The sequence below is a fragment of the Ranitomeya imitator genome, chromosome 4 (assembly GCF_032444005.1).
Source record: "Ranitomeya imitator isolate aRanImi1 chromosome 4, aRanImi1.pri, whole genome shotgun sequence".
NCBI lineage: Eukaryota > Metazoa > Chordata > Amphibia > Anura > Dendrobatidae > Ranitomeya > Ranitomeya imitator.
The window spans coordinates 279,609,123-279,629,475 of record NC_091285.1 but is presented as its reverse complement, the minus strand read 5'-3'; the positions used below and the strand labels follow the sequence as shown (position 1 = coordinate 279,629,475).

Genomic DNA, 20,353 nt, shown 5'->3' with positions numbered 1-20,353 from the left:
AAGGGATTATACATCTACAGGGGTGAATTGCATGGGAGACTGTAGGACACAGCCTAAATACTTCAGCTGGACACCTTTTTTCCCCATGTGCCAAAAGAGGCGATGCACATTTTCTGGGAGTAACTGGGCTATTCATTCTCTAGTGTTTTAGCCCTTATGTTCAGATGTTACAGGATTCAAAAAAAATAGTCACACAGCTTCTATGACAGCATGTGAACGGTCCTGATGTCTCACAGAGCCATTACAGCCTCTAGACAGGTCAGCAATACATTCATTTCTACTCTATACATCCAATCCGTCACTTTTCTGTGAGAAGAGGAGGGGGCCACTTCATTCCCCTGCACCTTGGCCCCTGCCATGTAAAATCCGAGATACTTCAGATGTCTCTCCAATGTTACTCACTCCATTACACCATATTAATTTGCAGAATGTCCAGCTATCCCACTGGAGAATGGCATGGACTTCTCTGGAATGCGGTGACCTACTGCTGATGAAAGATACAAGACGTTCTTTACCCCTGGAGAGACGACTTGGTCCCACAGCTCAGATTCGGCACAGAACAATGCGTTTAACATCAAAACATTCTTTGGGCTTTTCCCTTCAATGAACGTTCAGGAAGCTGTGCGGCTATCCGCCTTTCCTTCATCCAGTGAGACCTCAGGAGGGAAGTGCTGGCTTTCACGGCACATATACATCTCTAGGAAGCAGAGGGAGTGGAGTACACACAGAAGGATCGCCTAGGTTTAGTAGCACCTCCGCAGGAGAGGATGTATGGAGGCCTCGCCACAGTTGGAATCAACCTGTTCAGCAGAGAATGTGAACTCTTCAAACTGCAAAAACTGTTCCCACGATTTAAAAAAAGAAAAAAAACAATGTTGTGATAAGACATTAACCCCATGGGTTTTCCTTTGGAAAGAATACTACAAATAATCTTTTATCAAAAATACCAGCAATTTCTAGAGACATGAATGACAACACACTGTTCCAAGCGGGCACAATGACTCTACATGGGGAGATAGGACAAGATGCTCAGTGCTCAATAACAGCTCTTTCACAATGCAAGTCCCCACAGAATATGACTATGGTCAGCAGTAGATCCCTGTTCATACGAAAATGATTGAATCAATGAACAAGCATGTTTGGTTGCCAGCAGGTTTACACAAGCCAATAATCTAATATCTTAGAAAGTGAGTAACAACTCTCACAGGACATTGGTCTATCTGCCATGTTGGTAGTCCGTGGCTGCTCCAACCTGACAGTACCCCATTTATAATTAGTAGGCGCAGTAGGACATCATACCTGCACCTCGCTGTAGCTACAATGCTGCACTGCACTACTAGAAGGAGGATGCACCGGGAATGCTTCCAAGACTCTGATCCTACGGTCACAGACTTCTAAACTAGAATTCTTATGAACATTCATTATTGTCGGGAATGATGGGACCCCATTTCTAGTAACCTTGTTATAGCAAGGATATAAGAACACTATCATGTCTTAGAACTCTAATGTTCCATAATTGTTAGTTTATCGAGAATACAAGTGTTTACTAAGAAAGACCTGTCAGGTCCTACATAAGTGGATGGCATACTGCAACAAAATGCCAAGGTAGGCGTCATTGGTGTCATGCATGATGGCATATCCTTGTTTGCTGACCATTAGAACAGTTCTTAGACAATACATGATTCCCCATCCACATGAACACCGATATAATAAAAAAAAAGTAACTAAAATTCCTCTGTCATTTGTTGGCATCTAGAGATATACTTATAAAAACCTTCCACCACTGCAGTGCCCATGACCACTGCAGTGCCCATGACCGCTGCAGCCAAAGTCTGGAGTAATGGCAGAGGAGCTGGGGGGAGGGGTAACCGCTCAGTTTATTATTTTCTATATCTACAAACTTTATGTCAAGGTCTCATTCAGACAACAGTTTTTAATCTACCGTATTTTTCTGACTAAGACACTTTTTCCCAAATTTTTTTTGGGGAAATGGGGTTGTGTCTTATAATCTGAATGTACTTACCAGGAGTGGCAGCAGGAGAGGGTGTTCAGTGGTCTGACAGTGCATGGTGATGATATGACTCCCATCTCAGACTGGTGTCGCAGTATTCGGTGATGTGGCAGTATTCGGTGGTCCACTGACATTTTGTGAAAGCCCGGAGCCCCATACTTCCATTGCTGCAATACGATGTCCTCCGGGAAAGTTGCTGCTGGAGGCGGCGCATGTGCAGATTGAGATCTTGGCAACAAGATCTCAATCTGGGCATGTAAAGCCTCCAACAGTCATTTTCCCGGAGGCCACCGCATTTCAGCAATGGAAGTATGGGGGCTCCGGGCTTTCACAAAATGTTGGTGGAGACCCCTGTACCACCGAACCTGCTGCAACAGTCTAGGATGGGAGTCATATCATCACCGGACCACCAAACACCTCCTGTGACCCTGCTCCACCAATGCAGCCGATCCCCCTCCCGGTAAGCTGAATTAGGACAGTAAGACAAACCCCCATTTGACGCATTAATTTTTTTCACCATTTTCCTTCTGAAAATTTGGGGTGCATCTTATGGTCCGGTGCGTCTTATAGTCCGAAAAATACAGTAGGTGTTCTAGCCATTATTCTCCCAGATAAAACATGCCCATTATAGTCCATGGAGCTGTTCATATGTCCATGTTTTTTGCAAATATCATGGAGACATGTTCATTTACCAGTACCATGGATGAAAAGTACTACTACTGTATAATTATGGGCCTATAAATATTACAGATGGCACACAAATGGCATCAGTGTTCAGTCTGTGTACTGTCTGTGGTGAACACCGTAATAGATAAAAGGTCCAATTTCATTTTTAATAGCACGTCACCAATTCCACATTCAGAGCAAGGATTTCATTGTTCTTACTGGCCAGAATAGTCACGAGTTCTCGCTAATGTACCTCCAGTGACATACAGTGTTGGACGTCCTCTATCAGTCACAGTTCTTGTTCTAGTCCAGTTTTAGTTTTTAAACAGGAATGAATACAGTTATGTGTCTATATTTGTGTGTTGATAAGACTGTTACAGAACATTTTATCTAATCTCTGATTCACATGCAACAAAGGATTCTGTACCGTGGGAACCTGATCGCAAATCACGGCTTTCCCAGCAGCGTTAGAAAACTCGTACCCCAGCAGGTTTGCAGTTACATAAGCCTCATACCCAACCAACTGGAAATGGAGACGGCATGCCCGCTCTAATAAAAGCAGACTGTTTACATAGTCCAGGCATTACGAAAATAGAAAGCCTTAACCCAAACTGCATGAGCCCGCAGAAAAGGGTGGCAGCATGGAAACACAAGGCAGGGCAGCCCCTGTGCTCTGTGAACCACTTCTGGACGCCCAAAGAATACAGCTGCTACAGATTCCTTTCCACAGCTGCTGGCGTCCATCTACAAGGCCATCAGCTGGAGTCGGAGTACATCCAGAGCAGCCTTACAGCAGACCTAGGCACAGGTCTACACCACTATACCAGCACCCAGCAGTGTGAGGTTACTGTACTAGACAGCCGCTGTCAGTTCTGTATGTCTGCACCAGCTCCAAGGAAGGAAACACATGCCGTTATTGGAGAGAAATGGGTCCTGCAGGAAGCAGAGGTGCAAGGTCTTCCTTTATACATCTCATCCTGGACGAATCCACTCCAAAGTTTGGCTGCAGAACCTGCGCCAGAAGCTTATTTTATTTATATAGCGCCATTAATTCCACAGCCCTTCACAAACATAATAGAAGCTGTATGTAAAGATAAAGAGTGAGGAACGTGTTGGCGTTATAGAAATAAAAATATTATTACATGTGTGATACTAAATATCTGGGTGTGAATTCTGCCTTTGCTGCAGCTCAGTACACTTCACTGAGGAAGGATTGCCTGAAGTCAATGGAGAAAATGCAAAACACAAATGAACATGTTGTGGATTGAAAAATCTGGAATCCTGCCATGACGTGCTGGGAGTTGTAGTCCTGAAGGATGCCAAGTCATCCTGTAGTCAATGTACCAGTCTGGAATGGCTGAAATACATTCCCAGGTAATGGATAATAGGGACACGCAGTAATTTCTGTGCTTGCCTACAGATAATAAGATTGGAACTAGTTCTGGGTTACACGGCCCTGTTGTAAAAAAAAAAAAAAAAAAGCTTGAAAATCAGGTCTGGTAAGTAACGAGACATGCACAGAAGAGGGGAAAGCCAGAAGAAACCAACATTGGCAGTCAGCGCCAGCGGGAATTAGTGATCTACAGTGCACGCCTTGTCATATCTCACCATGATTTGTAGTCAACAGTGCAGCGTCCATGACCTTCACTACAACTGTGGAAAGTCTAGCACCACACAGGCCACATTTTATCTCCACATCTCTGCTAACATCAAGATGAAAAGCGGCAGGACTCAGCCTTGTACCACAGCACCAGTTCAGAAACCCAAAGGTCATGACAGCCTCACAGTGTGTCAGGACATGATGGAGTGGTTCACGGTCCAAGGACAGCTGTACAGGTACAATAGAGGACAGTGTGCAGTAGACTCGGTAAGGAGTGCTCCCACCAGGCAGCAACATGGTCATTTATTTTACTCACATAGCACTATTAATTCCAGCCCCATTGGGGTTCACAATCTAGATTCCCCAGCAGTAAATCTTTGGAGTGTGGGAGGAAACCAGAGAACCCGGAGGAAACACAGGGAGAACATACAAACTCCTTGCAGATGTTGTCCTTGGTGGGATTTGAGCCCAGGACCCCAGCGCTGCAAGGCTGCAGTGCTAACCACTGCGCCACCATGCTGCCTAGTGCCATCATATGCGCCATTTGATTCAGCCTTTTAGTCACCAGAATCTGCACAAGTGAGAACGTCCTACAGCCAAGAATTATATTATTAGGTGAAATTCATTTGCTCATTTCTAAGGAATGACACATCTACTCCTTTTGGCAATAGGTAACCTGGAGGACAATGTTTCTTAAGACGTATATGAAGTAGGCCATTTAGCCTGTAATTACAGAATAGCTCTGACACAATCTCAGGTGTGCACTTGTACATGAAAAGAGCTTTCATCTTCATGTATTTAGACCATTAGCAAGCCTGATACTTTTCACAGGCAATTAAGGAGCCCTAAACCACGGTTTATGTTCTTCCCTCTGTATGCCTCCCGAAAAGGAAGCCTCAGGAAATCATACAGATTTGAGATTTTCAATGTCTGGGGCTACACTGCAGCTTGGGTCATGATATGGGTCGTATGGCTAAAGATTGCATTGTGGACCGCTGCATGACAGTTGAATGGGGTACCATTGCCACCCACAGGGCACCTTGACAAGCCAGTCGTAGAAAGTTGGAACCAGTTACAATTTTTACAATTTGCTTCTCGCAGTACCTAGCTGGCCACAACACAAACCCAGTCACCTGTGATGTATACAGTGGCACAGTGCCACCTTTGTCTACGCAGGAAGTGTCAGGGCCAGTCATTGTCTAGCCCCGGCCTCCATAGTGTTCTAATAGCGTATTTGATCAATCTTCAGTTTTTTCAGAACAGAGGGAGCTAATTAGGAGGTTCGGTAAACCCTTGTTGTGGTCAAAAGGCTCAGTGCACCGATTAACCCACTGGTTTTGCATCTTGCCATTTACATCACTGGTGAGTGACAGCACTGTAAGGAAAACCCAGCGGGAGGTAAGTAATGGTGCAATAAAGAACCGTAATTAGCAAAACTGATAAAACTTCAATTTCTGCACATGCAGAGATTAGATCAATAAAAGTATGATTTTATAGGAGCTATATCCCCCTGCAAGGCTACTTGCCTAGTTTATTCCTTCAGTTTGGACGAACATGCTGACATTTAGGGTTTGTTCCCACGGTCAGTAAACGCTGTGGATTGGATGTTGCGTACAGCCGCAGCGTCCAGATGTTACACCATAGTGGATGGATTTTATGAAATCCCGTCTCCACTACGAGTGCAGGGACGCCTCTTGCTTCCCTGCGTACCAGACATGCGGTGCGTCTTTCTAGACCGCAGCATGTCTATTTATCTTGTGGAGACCCTCAGTCTCCACAAGAAAAATATCACCGTGGACACATGCGTACAAAAGCTGGCAGTGCTTAGGACGGAGCTGCGTCCAAAGGGCTGCCAATCCGGACCGTATAAACATACTTTAAGTGTTTCGTGCCAGCCCTTACTAATATTTGGTGATATGAGTTCATGAAATTATTCTAGTGGATGACCAAAAAAAAATGCTGACTAGTGTTTGGTGAACGTGCTTGGATAAGGAGTTATCTGAGCATGCTTGTGTGCTAATAGAGTGTCTGCTGCCTAAAGGTACCGTCACACTTTAGCGACGCTGCAGCGATACCGACAACGATCCGGATCGCTGCAGCGTCGCTGTTTGGTCGCTGGAGAGCTGTCACACAGACAGCTCTCCAGCGACCAACGATCAGGGGAAAGACTTCGGCATCGTTGAAACTGTCTTTAACGATGCCGAAGTCCCCGGGTAACCAGGGTAAACATCGGGTTACTAAGCGCAGGGCCGCGCTTAGTAACCCGATGTTTACCCTGGTTACCATCGTTAAAGTAAAAAAAAACAAACGCTACATACTTACCTACCGCTGTCTGTCCCCGGCGCTGGGCTTCTCTGCTCTGGCTGTGAGCACAGCGGCCGGAAAGCAGAGCGGTGACGTCACCGCTGCTTTCCGGCTGCCCGCCGCTCACAGCCAGAGCAGAGAAGCCCAGCGCCGGGGACAGACAGCGTTAGGTAAGTATGTAGCGTTTGTTTTTTTTTACTTTAACGATGGTAACCAGGGTAAACATCGGGTTACTAAGCGCAGCCCTGCGCTTAGTAACCCGATGTTTACCCTGGTTACCAGCGAAGACATCGCTGAATCGGCGTCACACACGCCGATTCAGCGATGTCAGCGGGACCTCAACGATCAAAAAATGGCCCAGGCCATTCCGACACGACCAGCGATCTCACAGCAGGGGCCTGATCGCTGCTCCGTGTCACACATAGCGAGATCGCTATGTGTGATGGGGCCTTTACAAACAAGCAATCCCTGCATGTGTTGTGCCGCGAGCCATGCAGCCACCGCGGGGACTTGAACATAGAGGATCTTTGACGTCCTGCAAGACTATTAGCACACAAGCATGCTCAGATAACACCCAGCACATTCGCTGCACACTAATGCTGATCTATACAAGGTCTATGGCCAGCTATGTTGTATTACCAGAAAGTAGAGCTTAAAGTCTCTAGATTGGAACAACCTCATGCACTGCAGACTGACCTCAAAGAACCCTGTCTTTATTGTGTTAATGTTCACTTAATGGAGCAATTTTAGAATTACTGCTTGTTACTGCTCAATATATTCTGGAAAGTAAAAAACAGACAAGACATTTGCCATGAAGGGTTCCTAGTGTCCGGCTTCTGCTGCACCACATTTACCATAACGACATCGGTGGGGAAAGGGGGATGCAAAGTCTGCGCACATTCAGTATAGTGTGATGGACCATTACTACTTTCTTAACCTAATGAAAACCACCACTGGCTATCCGTACACAGAGTCTTTGTACTCAGTTTTCAAAGCAGAAATCCTATTATTTTTTTAAGGATTTAAGATGAGGACTTGGAGAGTTTTTGCTGTTTCTTATCCAAACCCTCCTAAAAAAAAATGTGTGCACATAGTCAATAGTTTTCAAATTATTATTATTAATTTATACAGCGCCATTTATTCCATGGCGATTTACATTAATATATTTATTTTTTTATGTTGATATATTATACATACACACACACACTAATGTGAACGGTCCCTTTAGCTATATAATATGGAGCTTTTCACTACAAACTGATAAGAAGTGCAGAAGGAAGGACACCAGGTCAGAGGACAGAGGGTTAAGCTCGGCCAACTGGTTTAAACATTATTTGCATCCCATAATAAAGATAAATGGACAATTTAGATACACCATAATGGCCTTTTGCTCCTCCCAAATCCATAACCAGGAGATAAAAATACCAAAAACAATTACCGTACACCATAACAGAAAAAATCCCTTCATACAAAACATAAAACTTTTGTCGTCTTCCACAGTCTTTGTATTCAGTCAGACTGCCAAATGATAATCCCTTCAGAATGCAAATTATCTAAAGGACAAAGGACACAATTAGAGGGCCACTCCTGCAGTGCTTTATTTTAGGATATTATTCATTCCAGATCTTCATAAGATATTCTATAAAATTACTGGACTCGCACAACCCCCCACCCCAAATGATTTCTTCGAAGTTCTTTGAATACCTTACATGCTTGGCATGTCAGATCTGTAAAAGCATCAATCACAAATGGAAGGAGAGGGAAGGAAAGAATAAGAGACAACCCCATCATTTGCACTTAACAGACATTGCAAAGTAAAGCTATGCTGCACTTGTTCTTCAGGAATTCACAAGTATTTCTGGCCAAGAATAGACACGTACTTCCCCTGAGAAACACAGACGAAGCACTGGAGTTTGGGAGAAAATAGAAACTACGAGATTATGATAAATATGCACATACATGTATATATTATATATAAATGGGAGAACTTCCTTTAAGCATGTCCCATGATTTTATGAGATTACGGCCTTTCACATGACAGATTTCCTTTACATCTTTTTAGATTAAAGGGACTTTGTCAGTAAGATCAACCCTCCTAAATCATCTATAAGGGCATATGCAGATCATAGGAAGTTAATATCTGCGATCCAATGTCTTATTTCACATTTTTCTAAATATGTAAATACGCTATTAAGATCTATGGAGAGGACACTGACCTGAATGAGAATCTGCCCCTCAAACTTATTTGAAATGAAAGAGGTCGTTACCAGTGCAAGACATGTAACGACTGGAAGAAGGCTTTCCTGATCTCACCGCAGAGCTGTGTGCGATTACAACAGTACAGCAGAGCTGAGCTTCGTTTCATTACAAACATCTGCAGTTGTAGCTCTTCTCACATAGAGCTCTCAGCTCTACAGCAGAGCTGGGCCAGTTTACAACTAAAGGTACCGTCACACTAGACGATATCGCTAGCGATCCGTGACGTTGCAGCGTCCTCGCTAGCGATATCGTCCAGTGTGACAGGCAGCAGCGATCAGGCCCCTGCTGTGCTGTCGCTGGTCGGGGAAGAAAGTCCAGAACTTTATTTCGTCGCTGGACTCCCCGCAGACATCGCTGAATCGGCGTGTGTGACACCGATTCAGCGGTCTTCCCTGGTAACCAGGGTAAACATCGGGTAACTAAGCGCAGGGCCGCGCTTAGTAACCCGATGTTTACCCTGGTTACCATCCTAAAAGTAAAAAAAAAACAAACACTACATACTTACCTACAGCCGTCTGTCCTCCAGCGCTGTGCTCTGCTCTCCTCCTGTACTGGCTGTGAGCGTCGGTCAGCCGGAAAGCAGAGCGGTGACGTCACCGCTCTGCTTTCCGGCCGCTGTGTTCACACAGACAGTACAGGAGGAGTGCAGAGCACAGCGCTGGAGGACAGACGGCTGTAGGTAAGTATGTAGTGTTTTTTTTTTTTTTACTTTTATGATGGTAACCAGGGTAAACATCGGGTTACTAAGCGCGGCCCTGCGCTTAATTACCCGATGTTTACCCTGGTTACCGGCATCGTTGGTCGCTGGAGAGCGGTCTGTGTGACAGCTCTCCAGCGACCAAACAGCGACGCTGCAGCGATCCGGATCGTTGTCGGTATTGCTGCAGCGTCGCTAAGTGTGACGGTACCTTAACACTTCTTAAGCTCCCGGTTCACAGGCAGCGTGGGGACAGGAGAGTAAAGCAGAGCTAACAGCACTGTAAGAGGAGAGCTGCAGATGTGTTTGTAATGAGACAACACTTAGCTGTACTGTATGAGCTTTAATTACACACCATTCTGCTGTGAGATCAGGAGAGCTGAGATCAGCCATTACATATCACACTGGTATGGAATGAGCTCTCCAGGCAGACTAAGGGAGATCAGTGTCCGGCCCACAAATTTTAAAAGCTCATTTACATATTAGGTAAAAAGTGGATTGCTCTGGAATATACTATCAGAGAGGAGATATCAAGGTATCATGTTATTCCTACTACCTGCATGACCATATAGACAGCTTAGGAGGGTTGTCCCTACTGAAACAAATTCCTTGTGACAGGTGGATTGCATTAGCACAACAGAGATCCAACCCTACTTTTGTTCCACACTGGTGAACAGAAATGAAAAGTGACCGTACCTGAACTGGATGATCAGATCGATTGTAGGGAATACGTCATCCGGCCCATTTGGAAAACTTATGGCAAATTATATTGCTAATGTACACTTAGCATTTTAGATCACCTTTTCATCAGTCATAGATTAAGGTGCTGGCCAGCAAAAATGATAATTTGCAGAATATGTCCACTATTACATACAGTCATGGCCAAAAGTTTTTGCGAATGAGATAAATATTAATTTTTCCAAAGTCTACTGCTTCATTTTTTCTAATGGCAATATGCATATACTCCTGAATGTCAGAGTGATCAGCTTAACAGCAATTACTGTACTTGCAAAGTCAATATTTGCCCAGAAAATGAACTTTAACCCCCAAAACACATTTCAACCTCATTGCAGTCCTGCCTTAAAAGGAGCAGCTAACATCGTTTTAGTGATTGATCCATTAACACAGGTGTGGGTGTTGATGAGGACAGGGCTGGCGATCAATCAGTCATGATTAAGTAAGAATGACATCACTGGACACTTTAAAAGGAGGCTGATGCTTGGTATCATTGTTTCTCTTCAGTTAACCATGGTTATCTCTAAAGAAACACGTGCAGCCATCATTGCACTGCACAAAAATGACCTAACAGGGAAGAGTATCGCAGCTACAAAGATTGCACCTCAGTCAACAATCTATCGCATCATCAAGAACTTCAAGGAGAGAGCTTCCATTGTTGTCAAAAAGGCTCCAGGGCGCCTAAGAAAGACCAGCAAGCGCCAGGACCGTATCTTAAAACTGTTTCAGCTGCGGGATCGGACTACCAGCAGTGCCGAGCTTGCTCAGGAATGGCAGCAGGCTGGTGTGAGTGCTTCTGCACGCACTGTGAGGCGGAGACTCTTTGAGCAAGGCCTGGTTTCAAGGAGGGCAGCAAAGAAGCCACTTCTCTCCAGAAAAAAACATCAGGGACCGACTGATATTCTGCAAAAGGTACAGGGAGTGGACTGCTGAAGACTGGGGCAAAGTCATTTTCTCTGATGAATCCCCTTTTCGATGGTTTGGGACATCTGGAAAACAGCTTATTCGGAGAAGAAGAGGTAAGCGCTACCACCAGTCTTGTCTCATGCCAACTGTAAAGCATCCTGAAACCATTCATGTTTGGGGTTGCTTCTCAGCCAAGGGAATCGGCTCACTCACAGTCTTGCCTAAAAACACAGCCATGAATAAAGAATGGTACCAGAATGTCCTCCAAGAGCAACTTCTCCCAACCATCCAAGAGCAGTTTGGCGCCCAACAATGCCTTTTCCAGCATGATGGAGCACCTTGCCATAAAGCAAAGGTGATAACTAAATGGCTCATGGAACAAAACAGAGATTTTGGGTCCGTGGCCTGGAAACTCCCCAGATCTTAATCCCATTGAGAACTTGTGGTCAATCATTAAGAGACAGGTGGACAAACAAAGACCAACAAATTCTGGCAAAATGCAAGCATTGATTATGCAAGAATGAACTGCTATCAGTAAGGATTTGGTCCAGAAGTTGATTTGAGAGCATGCCAGGGAGAATTGCAGAGGTCTTGAAGAAGGGTCAACACTGCAAATATTGACTTGCTGCATTAACTCATTCTAACTGTCAATATAACCTATTGGTACTCATAATATGATTGCAATTATATTTCTGTATGTGATATAAACATTAGACAAACACGAATAAAAACCAGAGGGCAGTGGATCATGTGAAAATATAATTTTGGTGTCATTCTCAAAAATTTTGGCCATGACTGTACATTTTTTGTACTCGTTTGATCATTTAGCTTAGGAGGCATATATTTAGCAAATGTCAGATAAAGTATTGTCACCTCAAAAACACATTTATTCTTTACAACAGGCATCAATGAGAAAATAGATACACCCCACATCTATACTAAGATATTATATTCCACACATGGTGTAATAGACTTATGGAGCCTAATGAAACAGGAAATATTGCGGCAATGTAATCATGCTGTCATTGTGTACAAGAGGTGAAGTGTTTACCTGGGAAACTACAGGCGGCGACATGCTCTCAGCACAAACAGGGAACACCTGTTCCAGGCCACAGGGCAGCATATGGCTTGCTACATGCCAACGGGTGCACTAAGAATTCACAAAACTCTTCTAAATGGATCACTCTGGAAACTAGAACATTTAAATTTAATGGAGTCACGGATCACAATTACCCATACAATTCTATGGATGTGAAAATCATTGACGATCTCATCTGTGTACTGACCGGGATTAACACTGCAATGAGTAGAAGATGCTTTGCAGTGTATATTTTTAATATGAGAAAATCACTGACCAAACACTGAGGGTAAAAAGTGACACTGCCCAAACACTGAGGGTAAAAAGTGACACCGCCCAAACACGGAGGGTAAAAAGTGACACCGACCAAACACGGAGGGTAAAAAGTGACACCGACCAAACACGGAGGGTAAAAAGTGACACCGACCAATCACTGAGGGTAAAAAGTGACACCGACCAAACACGGAGGGTAAAAAGTGACACCGACCAAACACGGAGGGTAAAAAGTGACACCGACCAAACACTGCTGAAAATAAATTTTTTAGTGGTGCTCGCTCCTTCTGTACCTATGTTGTTATGATCTGGTGGCAAGGAGCAGCATGAGACAGACTCTGGAGAAGGTGGTCCCTGTACTGACCGCAAACCCTGAACCTAGCAGCTCAACTAGAAGCAGCCGTGGGGGGTACCCAACACTCCCTAGACCCAGCCTAAGAAACTAACTACCCCTAAAGACAGAAACAGGAAACCTATCTTGCCTCAGAGAAAATCCCCAAAGGATAGATAGCCCCCCACAAATATTGACTGTGAGAGGAGAGGGAAAAAACATACGCAGATATGAAATCAGATTTTAGCGTAGGAGGCCATACTAGCTAAAAAGAAAGAATAGAACAGAGTACTATGCGGTCAGTATAAAAACGCTAGAAAATATCCACCACAGAAGATACGAATCACCACATCTGACTAAAGACATGGGGGGGGTATATCTGCATCTCCAGAGAAATAGCTAGACTGCAAAAAATCCTTCACAGACCAAGCTGGACAGGACAAAAACATGAAAATGCACAGAACTATTAAGGTCCACAGCAGATGGACAGCAAAAACAAAGCCAGGACTTATCTTTGTAGGAAAGCACAGCAAACTGGAGAGACCAGCAGGGAAGTGAATCCTTCAAGAACAATGAACAACTGGCACTGACTAAAGGATCCTGCAAAGCTATATACCCCAGTCAGTCCTGCAATTAGTAGATACACATGTCCACTCCTGCAATCCAGGCACAACTGCATTACCCTCTACAACCACCGGAGGGAGCCCAAAGGCTGAATTCACAACACTATGTGCCTTATTTTTTGCTCATATTTATTGTATTTGTCTATATTTGCCCCCTTTTCACATGTAAAGCGCCATGGAATAAATGGCACTATAAAAATGTATAATAATAATAGTGAAGCAGAGAAATCATAAAGGAGGCTAAAAGTTCAGCACTGGATATCAGGCTAACTGGTCGGAGAGCTGGCATGTAGCGAGTACACTTGTGCACAATCAGCAATCTTAGGGCAGCCAGAGGCAGGAAACATCAGGAGAACACACAATTGCTGAGGTTTAGGCTTTATTGTTATTTCAGAGAAGTGAAAGTAACGGACAGGAAATCCAGAGTCCTGGCATAGCCCACTCCTGCCAACTCCAGCATACCCATCCTTACAGGCAGGAAGAGAAAGCACAGCCATGTCTGGCATTATGAGAGGCTGGATGTGTTACGCACTTTGTTTTCAGCTGCGTTTTCTGTGCCTCTTTGTTTAGAATAAAAAATAAAAAATCACTATAGCCAGATGTACAGTATTTTTTTCTGAACGTCACTGTCTGTACAAGCGTAGACTTGAGGTCATAGGAATGAAAGGAAACAAGTGGTGGCCATGCTCTTTACCAGGACAGGGCTATCAAGTTCGCAGCTTTGAAAGTAAATGGCTGAAAAAAAAAAAAACATTGGAGGACAGGCTGGGCCAGTAATGTAGTGTTGGGCTAGAGGCCATATAGCCACAAGCAAGAAAGCCAATACTCCAACATAATGTTCATGGTGCAGCCTCACACCCAGGTATAAGCCATGGTAACACTGCCAGCTTATGTATGCACGGGTCACTATGGAGTCGCGGGGATGGTAAATATTTAATGCATGGTAACATATGCCAGTAGAGGGACGACAGGGCTTCTTGGAAAAGAATCCAGACGTCACCAGTGTATAAAGTATCCCACGATCACAAACAGCGCAGAATATCCACATTTAGGCCTGAGCTGCCACCCTGCAGACATAGCTGGTGTTACATCCAGAAAGGTCATGTATTATCCGGAAGAGAAATAGGACGTTCTTTTACTCCTTGCAGGGAAAGTGTGCTATCACATAAGTAATGAGTCAGACCCAGAAAAGGGTGCGAGCCACAATGACTGGATCAGATGAGCTCATAAGGCGAGCGACACACCTTCATCTGGGTCCGACCTCGGCTCCAACATTACTTCACCCTTATCATGTTTGGCAGTGCCATCCAAGTGAATAAGTGACAGAACACAGGGAAAGCACCACACAAGCGAGACTCTATGAGAACATAGAGCCTACAACATCACTGAGGTCAAGAAGGCAGAAAAGCTGACACCAACCCATAACCATTCATATATTCATAATTCATGGCTCCGGGCACCATAGTGTGGACAGTGGACAATGTAGATATACCAGTGTCCTGAACTATTGAATAACTGATCACAAGCCAAAAGCTACAAATGCCCCAAACTCAAGAGGAAACATATGTCTCCTAGGAATGAAAGAGCCTTAGGAGATTACTAAAGGCTTGTGTCCTTGGGTGATTTCAGGGCGTGAGGACACAAAGCTTCCAGCAAATAATCCCAAAATACAGAAATATGAGCGTACCCCAGCACAGTTGCCCAGCCTGTGGACACATATGGTGCATAGACACAGTGGAAGAGGCACCAAAAATTGGCATGTGAGCAGAAAATATATAGTGTAGAGGTACAGCGTGGGGAAGTACCCCACAAGACAATGTCCTCGAAGACCATGATTTGGCATTGAGGGGCAGCTTCACACAAATATCTTCATGCAACTAGTCTGGATAGAACTGTATAGTGGATAAATGATCACTGCGAGGGGTCCAACCACTGCGGTGTCCCCCCACTGTGTGCAGTAGTGTGCATGAAGATTGCTCCAGTCACTAGTATGCGACTGATAAGTGCAGAGACCGACACATTGGTCACGGGTATACATGGCAGCACCAGTCACACAGGCTGCGAGACTCCTGCTGCCAGGACCGGTATAGCGCCTACAAATATGCCAATAATGCCAGTATGGTCCATTCTATAACAAAAGGAACAGCGATGCAGTTCTGTCTTTCGCTGGATCTGGAGAGTGGCCATCACAATGCCTACAGGCTGTAATCCAGGACTTGCTAGTAAGCAGCATGCCGTGTCCCGGACTAGCCTTGGACTCCCTTATTGTGACAGCCGTCACCTGTTCCTAGTCCTTCTGATCCGCTGAGTGTTGATCCTGTGACCTCTCCATTGATCTGATTATGTTCTATGGCTCCATGTGATATCAGGATTGTCAGGATGTAAGGGGGTGACTGAGGGCAAGCACAGCGCTACATGGAGGGGGACCAGGGGTAGCCTGCTTTACTGGGTCATTTATAGACAGAAGAGTTTATGACCAGCCTTATAATGGTGTTTGGCACAAGTGCAGGATTCCACAGCTACAGTATCACACCTGGGTGTCATCACATGGTCAAGACATTTTTTTTGTAGGATTTTAATGGCCTAAAAACTCTGACTAAAATACCTGTTTGCCCAAAAATAAAAAAAAAACAGGTCAAGCGTGGAACCACCATTTATGGACGCACAATACTTGCCTTTTGTGTCCATACTTTAAAAAACACCAGGAAAGTAAATGTTACCCATAATAATAATTTCAGACTTCATAGCAATAGTTACCGTATTTGGCCAAGTGCTTTAATCAATGGCAATACACAGATGGGCAAAACTACTCCATGCCAGAGCAAGCCCATCAACATCACAACCTCTTCATCACAGCACATGGGGTCCTACTGATCAGTTTAGGACCACATTTACATCTCAGTATTTATTTATTTTTTTTAAGTGGACCTTGCACATAAAGGGAGAATGATAAATGCTGATCAAACACTGAAGTGAGACTAGGCCCTTAAAGAGACATGGTCGCTCACCGAGTGTCAGCCTTCTGTCATAGTGACAGGACATGATGTGCGGAGGACCACTGTGTCTGTACTCCCACCATGCGGGTCAGCAACAGAAGGCCAAAGACACAAACTATGTCCATAGCAGCCAGTGAGCACTGATTCATTGACCCCTAATACCAGCGGCCTACGGGAACTGATTCATTGACCCCCCCTAATGCCAGCAGTCAGCGAGCACTGATTCACTGACCCCCCTAATGCCAGCAGACTATGGGCACCGCATCACTGACCCCCCTAATGCCAGCAGACTATGGGCACCGCATCACTGACCCCTCTAATGCCAGCAGACTATGGGCACCGCATCATTGACCCCCTAATGCCAGCAGACTATGGGCACCGCATCATTGACCCCCTAATGCCAGCAGACTATGGGCACCGCATCATTGACCCCCTAATGCCAGCAGACTATGGGCACCGCATCATTGACCCCCTAATGCCAGCAGACTATGGGCACCGCATCACTGACCCCCTAATGCCAGCAGACTATGGGCACCGCATCACTGACCCCTCTAATGCCAGCAGACTATGGGCACCGCATCACTGACCCCTCTAATGCCAGCAGACTATGGGCACCGCATCATTGACCCCCTAATGCCAGCAAACTATGGGCACCGCATCATTGACCCCCCTAATGCCAGCAGACTATGGGCACCGCATCACTGACCCCTCTAATGCCAGCAGACTATGGGCACCGCATCACTGACCCCTCTAATGCCAGCAGACTATGGGCACCGCATCATTGACCCCCTAATGCCAGCAGACTATGTGCACCGCATCATTGACCCCCTAATGCCAGCAGACTATGGGCACCGCATCATTGACCCCCTAATGCCAGCAGACTATGGGCACCGCATCATTGACCCCCTAATGCCAGCAGACTATGGGCACCGCATCATTGACCCCCTAATGCCAGCAGACTATGGGCACCGCATCATTGACCCCCTAATGCCAGCAGACTATGGGCACCGCATCATTGACCCCCTAATGCCAGCAGACTATGGGCACCGCATCATTGACCCCCTAATGCCAGCAGACTATGGGCACCGCATCATTGACCCCCTAATGCCAGCAGACTATGGGCACCGCATCATTGACCCCCTAATACCAGCAGACTATGGGCACCGCATCATTGACCCCCTAATACCAGCAGACTATGGGCACCGGATCATTGACCCCCTAATACAAGTAGCCACTGCATCATTGACCCACTAATGCCAGCGGCCTACGGGCACCGCATCATAGACCCCCTAATACCAGCGGCTTAAGGGCACTGATTCATTGACCCTCTATTACCAGCGGCCTACGGGCACCGCATCATTGACCTCCCAAAACCAGCGGCCTACAGGCACTGATTTGTTGACCCCCTAATGCCAGAGGCCTACGGGCACCGCATCATTGACCTCCCAATACCAGCGGCCTACAGGCACTGATTTGTTGACCCCCTAATGCCAGCGGCCTATGGGCACTGCATCACTGACCCCCTAATACCAGCAGCCAGTGGACACTGCATCATTGCTAATATGCTACCCCCAATATCTTAATATAAATGGCTTATATTTCTCCGTCTATCACGCAGGCCATGGCCTCTCTGTTCCCCAAAAACAAGTGTGCCGCCATATAGCCCCGGAGTATCGCCAAAGGCATAAAATGTTCAGTAAGGGCTAATGGCCACTGAGGGCACCATACGATGCCAATCTGTACCAGAGAGGGCACAGCAGGGTCTCCGCCCCCTTACACCAGGTAGTGCCCCTAATACGAGGAGAACATAGGACAGTGGGCATGGCACCAGTCGCCACTCACATGCTGGCCCCGGGCCGCCCGCCACGGGCTCTTCTTGATGGAGGTCTTGGCGGTGAAGTAGAACTCCTCGGAGTCGTCCTCCAGGCTGCTGTATCCGCTGCTCATGCTGCTGCCCCTCCGGTGCACAGAGCGCCCACGTCCGCTACATGCTCCTCTCCGCCGGTGACTCCCTGGACTGAGCGCCTCTCACATGGCAAACCGTGTGCAGACTGCCGGGCGGTGCCCTAGGTAGCTGTGCCCGGGCGGGAGAGGGCGAAGTGCGGCACAAAACTCCCTGCACGTCCAAAAGTAATCCGTAACTGCTGAGGACTGACTGCTTCCTGCACTGCTCCCATCCACCCGGCGGGCCCCGCCCCCGACAACCGGGGCCCCGCCCCCAGCACACCAGGTGATGTGCGAGCAACTGTACACAGCGCTGCACCTCTACACACAGCACTGCACCTCTACACTCACAGCACTGCACCTCTACACACAGCACTGCACCTACACTCACAGCGCTGCACCTCTACACACAGCACTGCACCTACACTCACAGCGCTGCACCTCTACACACAGCACTGCACCTCTACACTCACAGCACTGCACCTCTACACTCACAGCACTGCACCTCTACACACAGCACTGCACCTACACTCACAGCGCTGCACCTCTACACACAGCACTGCACCTCTACACTCACAGCACTGCACCTCTACACACAGCACTGCACCTCTACACACAGCACTGCACCTCTACACTCACAGCACTGCACCTCTACACTCACAGCACTGCACCTCTACACTCACAGCGCTGCACCTCTACACTCACAGCACTGCACCTCTACACTCACAGCGCTGCACCTCTACACTCACAGCGCTGCACCTCTACACACAGCACTGCACCTCTACACACAGCACTGCACCTCTACACACAGCACTGCACCTCTACACTCACAGCACTGCACCTCTACACTCACAGCACTGCACCTATACACTCACAGCACTGCACCTATACACTCACAGCACTGCACCTCTACACTCACAGCACTGCACCTCTACACACAGCACTGCACCTCTACACTCACAGCACTGCACCTATACACTCACAGCACTGCACCTATACACTCACAGCACTGCACCTCTACACTCACAGCACTGCACCTCTACACACAGCACTGCACCTCTACACTCACAGCACTGCACCTCTACACACAGCACTGCACCTATACACACACAGCACTGCACCTCTACACACAGCACTGCACCTCTACACTCACAGAACTGCACCTCTACACACAGCACTGCACCTACACTCACAGCGCTGCACCTCTACACACAGCACTGCACCTCTACACTCACAGCACTGCACCTCTACACTCACAGCACTGCACCTCTACACACAGCACTGCACCTACACTCACAGCGCTGCACCTCTACACACAGCACTGCACCTCTACACTCACAGCACTGCACCTCTACACACAGCACTGCACCTCTACACACAGCACTGCACCTCTACACTCACAGCACTGCACCTCTACACTCACAGCACTGCACCTCTACACTCACAGCGCTGCACCTCTACACTCACAGCGCTGCACCTCTACACACAGCACTGCACCTCTACACTCACAGCACTGCACCTCTACACACAGCACTGCACCTCTACACACAGCACTGCACCTCTACACTCACAGCACTGCACCTCTACACTCACAGCACTGCACCTCTACACTCACAGCGCTGCACCTCTACACTCACAGCACTGCACCTCTACACTCACAGCGCTGCACCTCTACACTCACAGCGCTGCACCTCTACACACAGCACTGCACCTCTACACACAGCACTGCACCTCTACACACAGCACTGCACCTCTACACTCACAGCACTGCACCTCTACACTCACAGCACTGCACCTATACACTCACAGCACTGCACCTATACACTCACAGCACTGCACCTCTACACTCACAGCACTGCACCTCTACACACAGCACTGCACCTCTACACTCACAGCACTGCACCTATACACTCACAGCACTGCACCTCTA

The 20,353-nt window shown here is 46.7% G+C and overlaps 1 protein-coding gene across 3 annotated transcripts in view; it reads right to left on the bottom strand.

Annotated features, from left to right (window-relative positions):
* The window catches only part of RASSF3 (Ras association domain family member 3), a 299,318-nt gene that overhangs the window by 30,324 nt on the left and 248,641 nt on the right, over positions 1-20,353 (bottom strand). Inside the window, exon 1 of one of the 3 annotated variants that reach the window (XM_069764672.1) lies at positions 18,322-18,625. The exons of the other annotated variants lie outside the window; for them this stretch is intronic. Within the exon in view, the coding sequence (XP_069620773.1) occupies positions 18,322-18,426 (105 nt within the window). The 5' untranslated portion in view covers positions 18,427-18,625. Of the gene's footprint in view, positions 1-18,321; positions 18,626-20,353 lie in introns of those variants that run through there. 3 annotated transcript variants of the gene reach the window in all.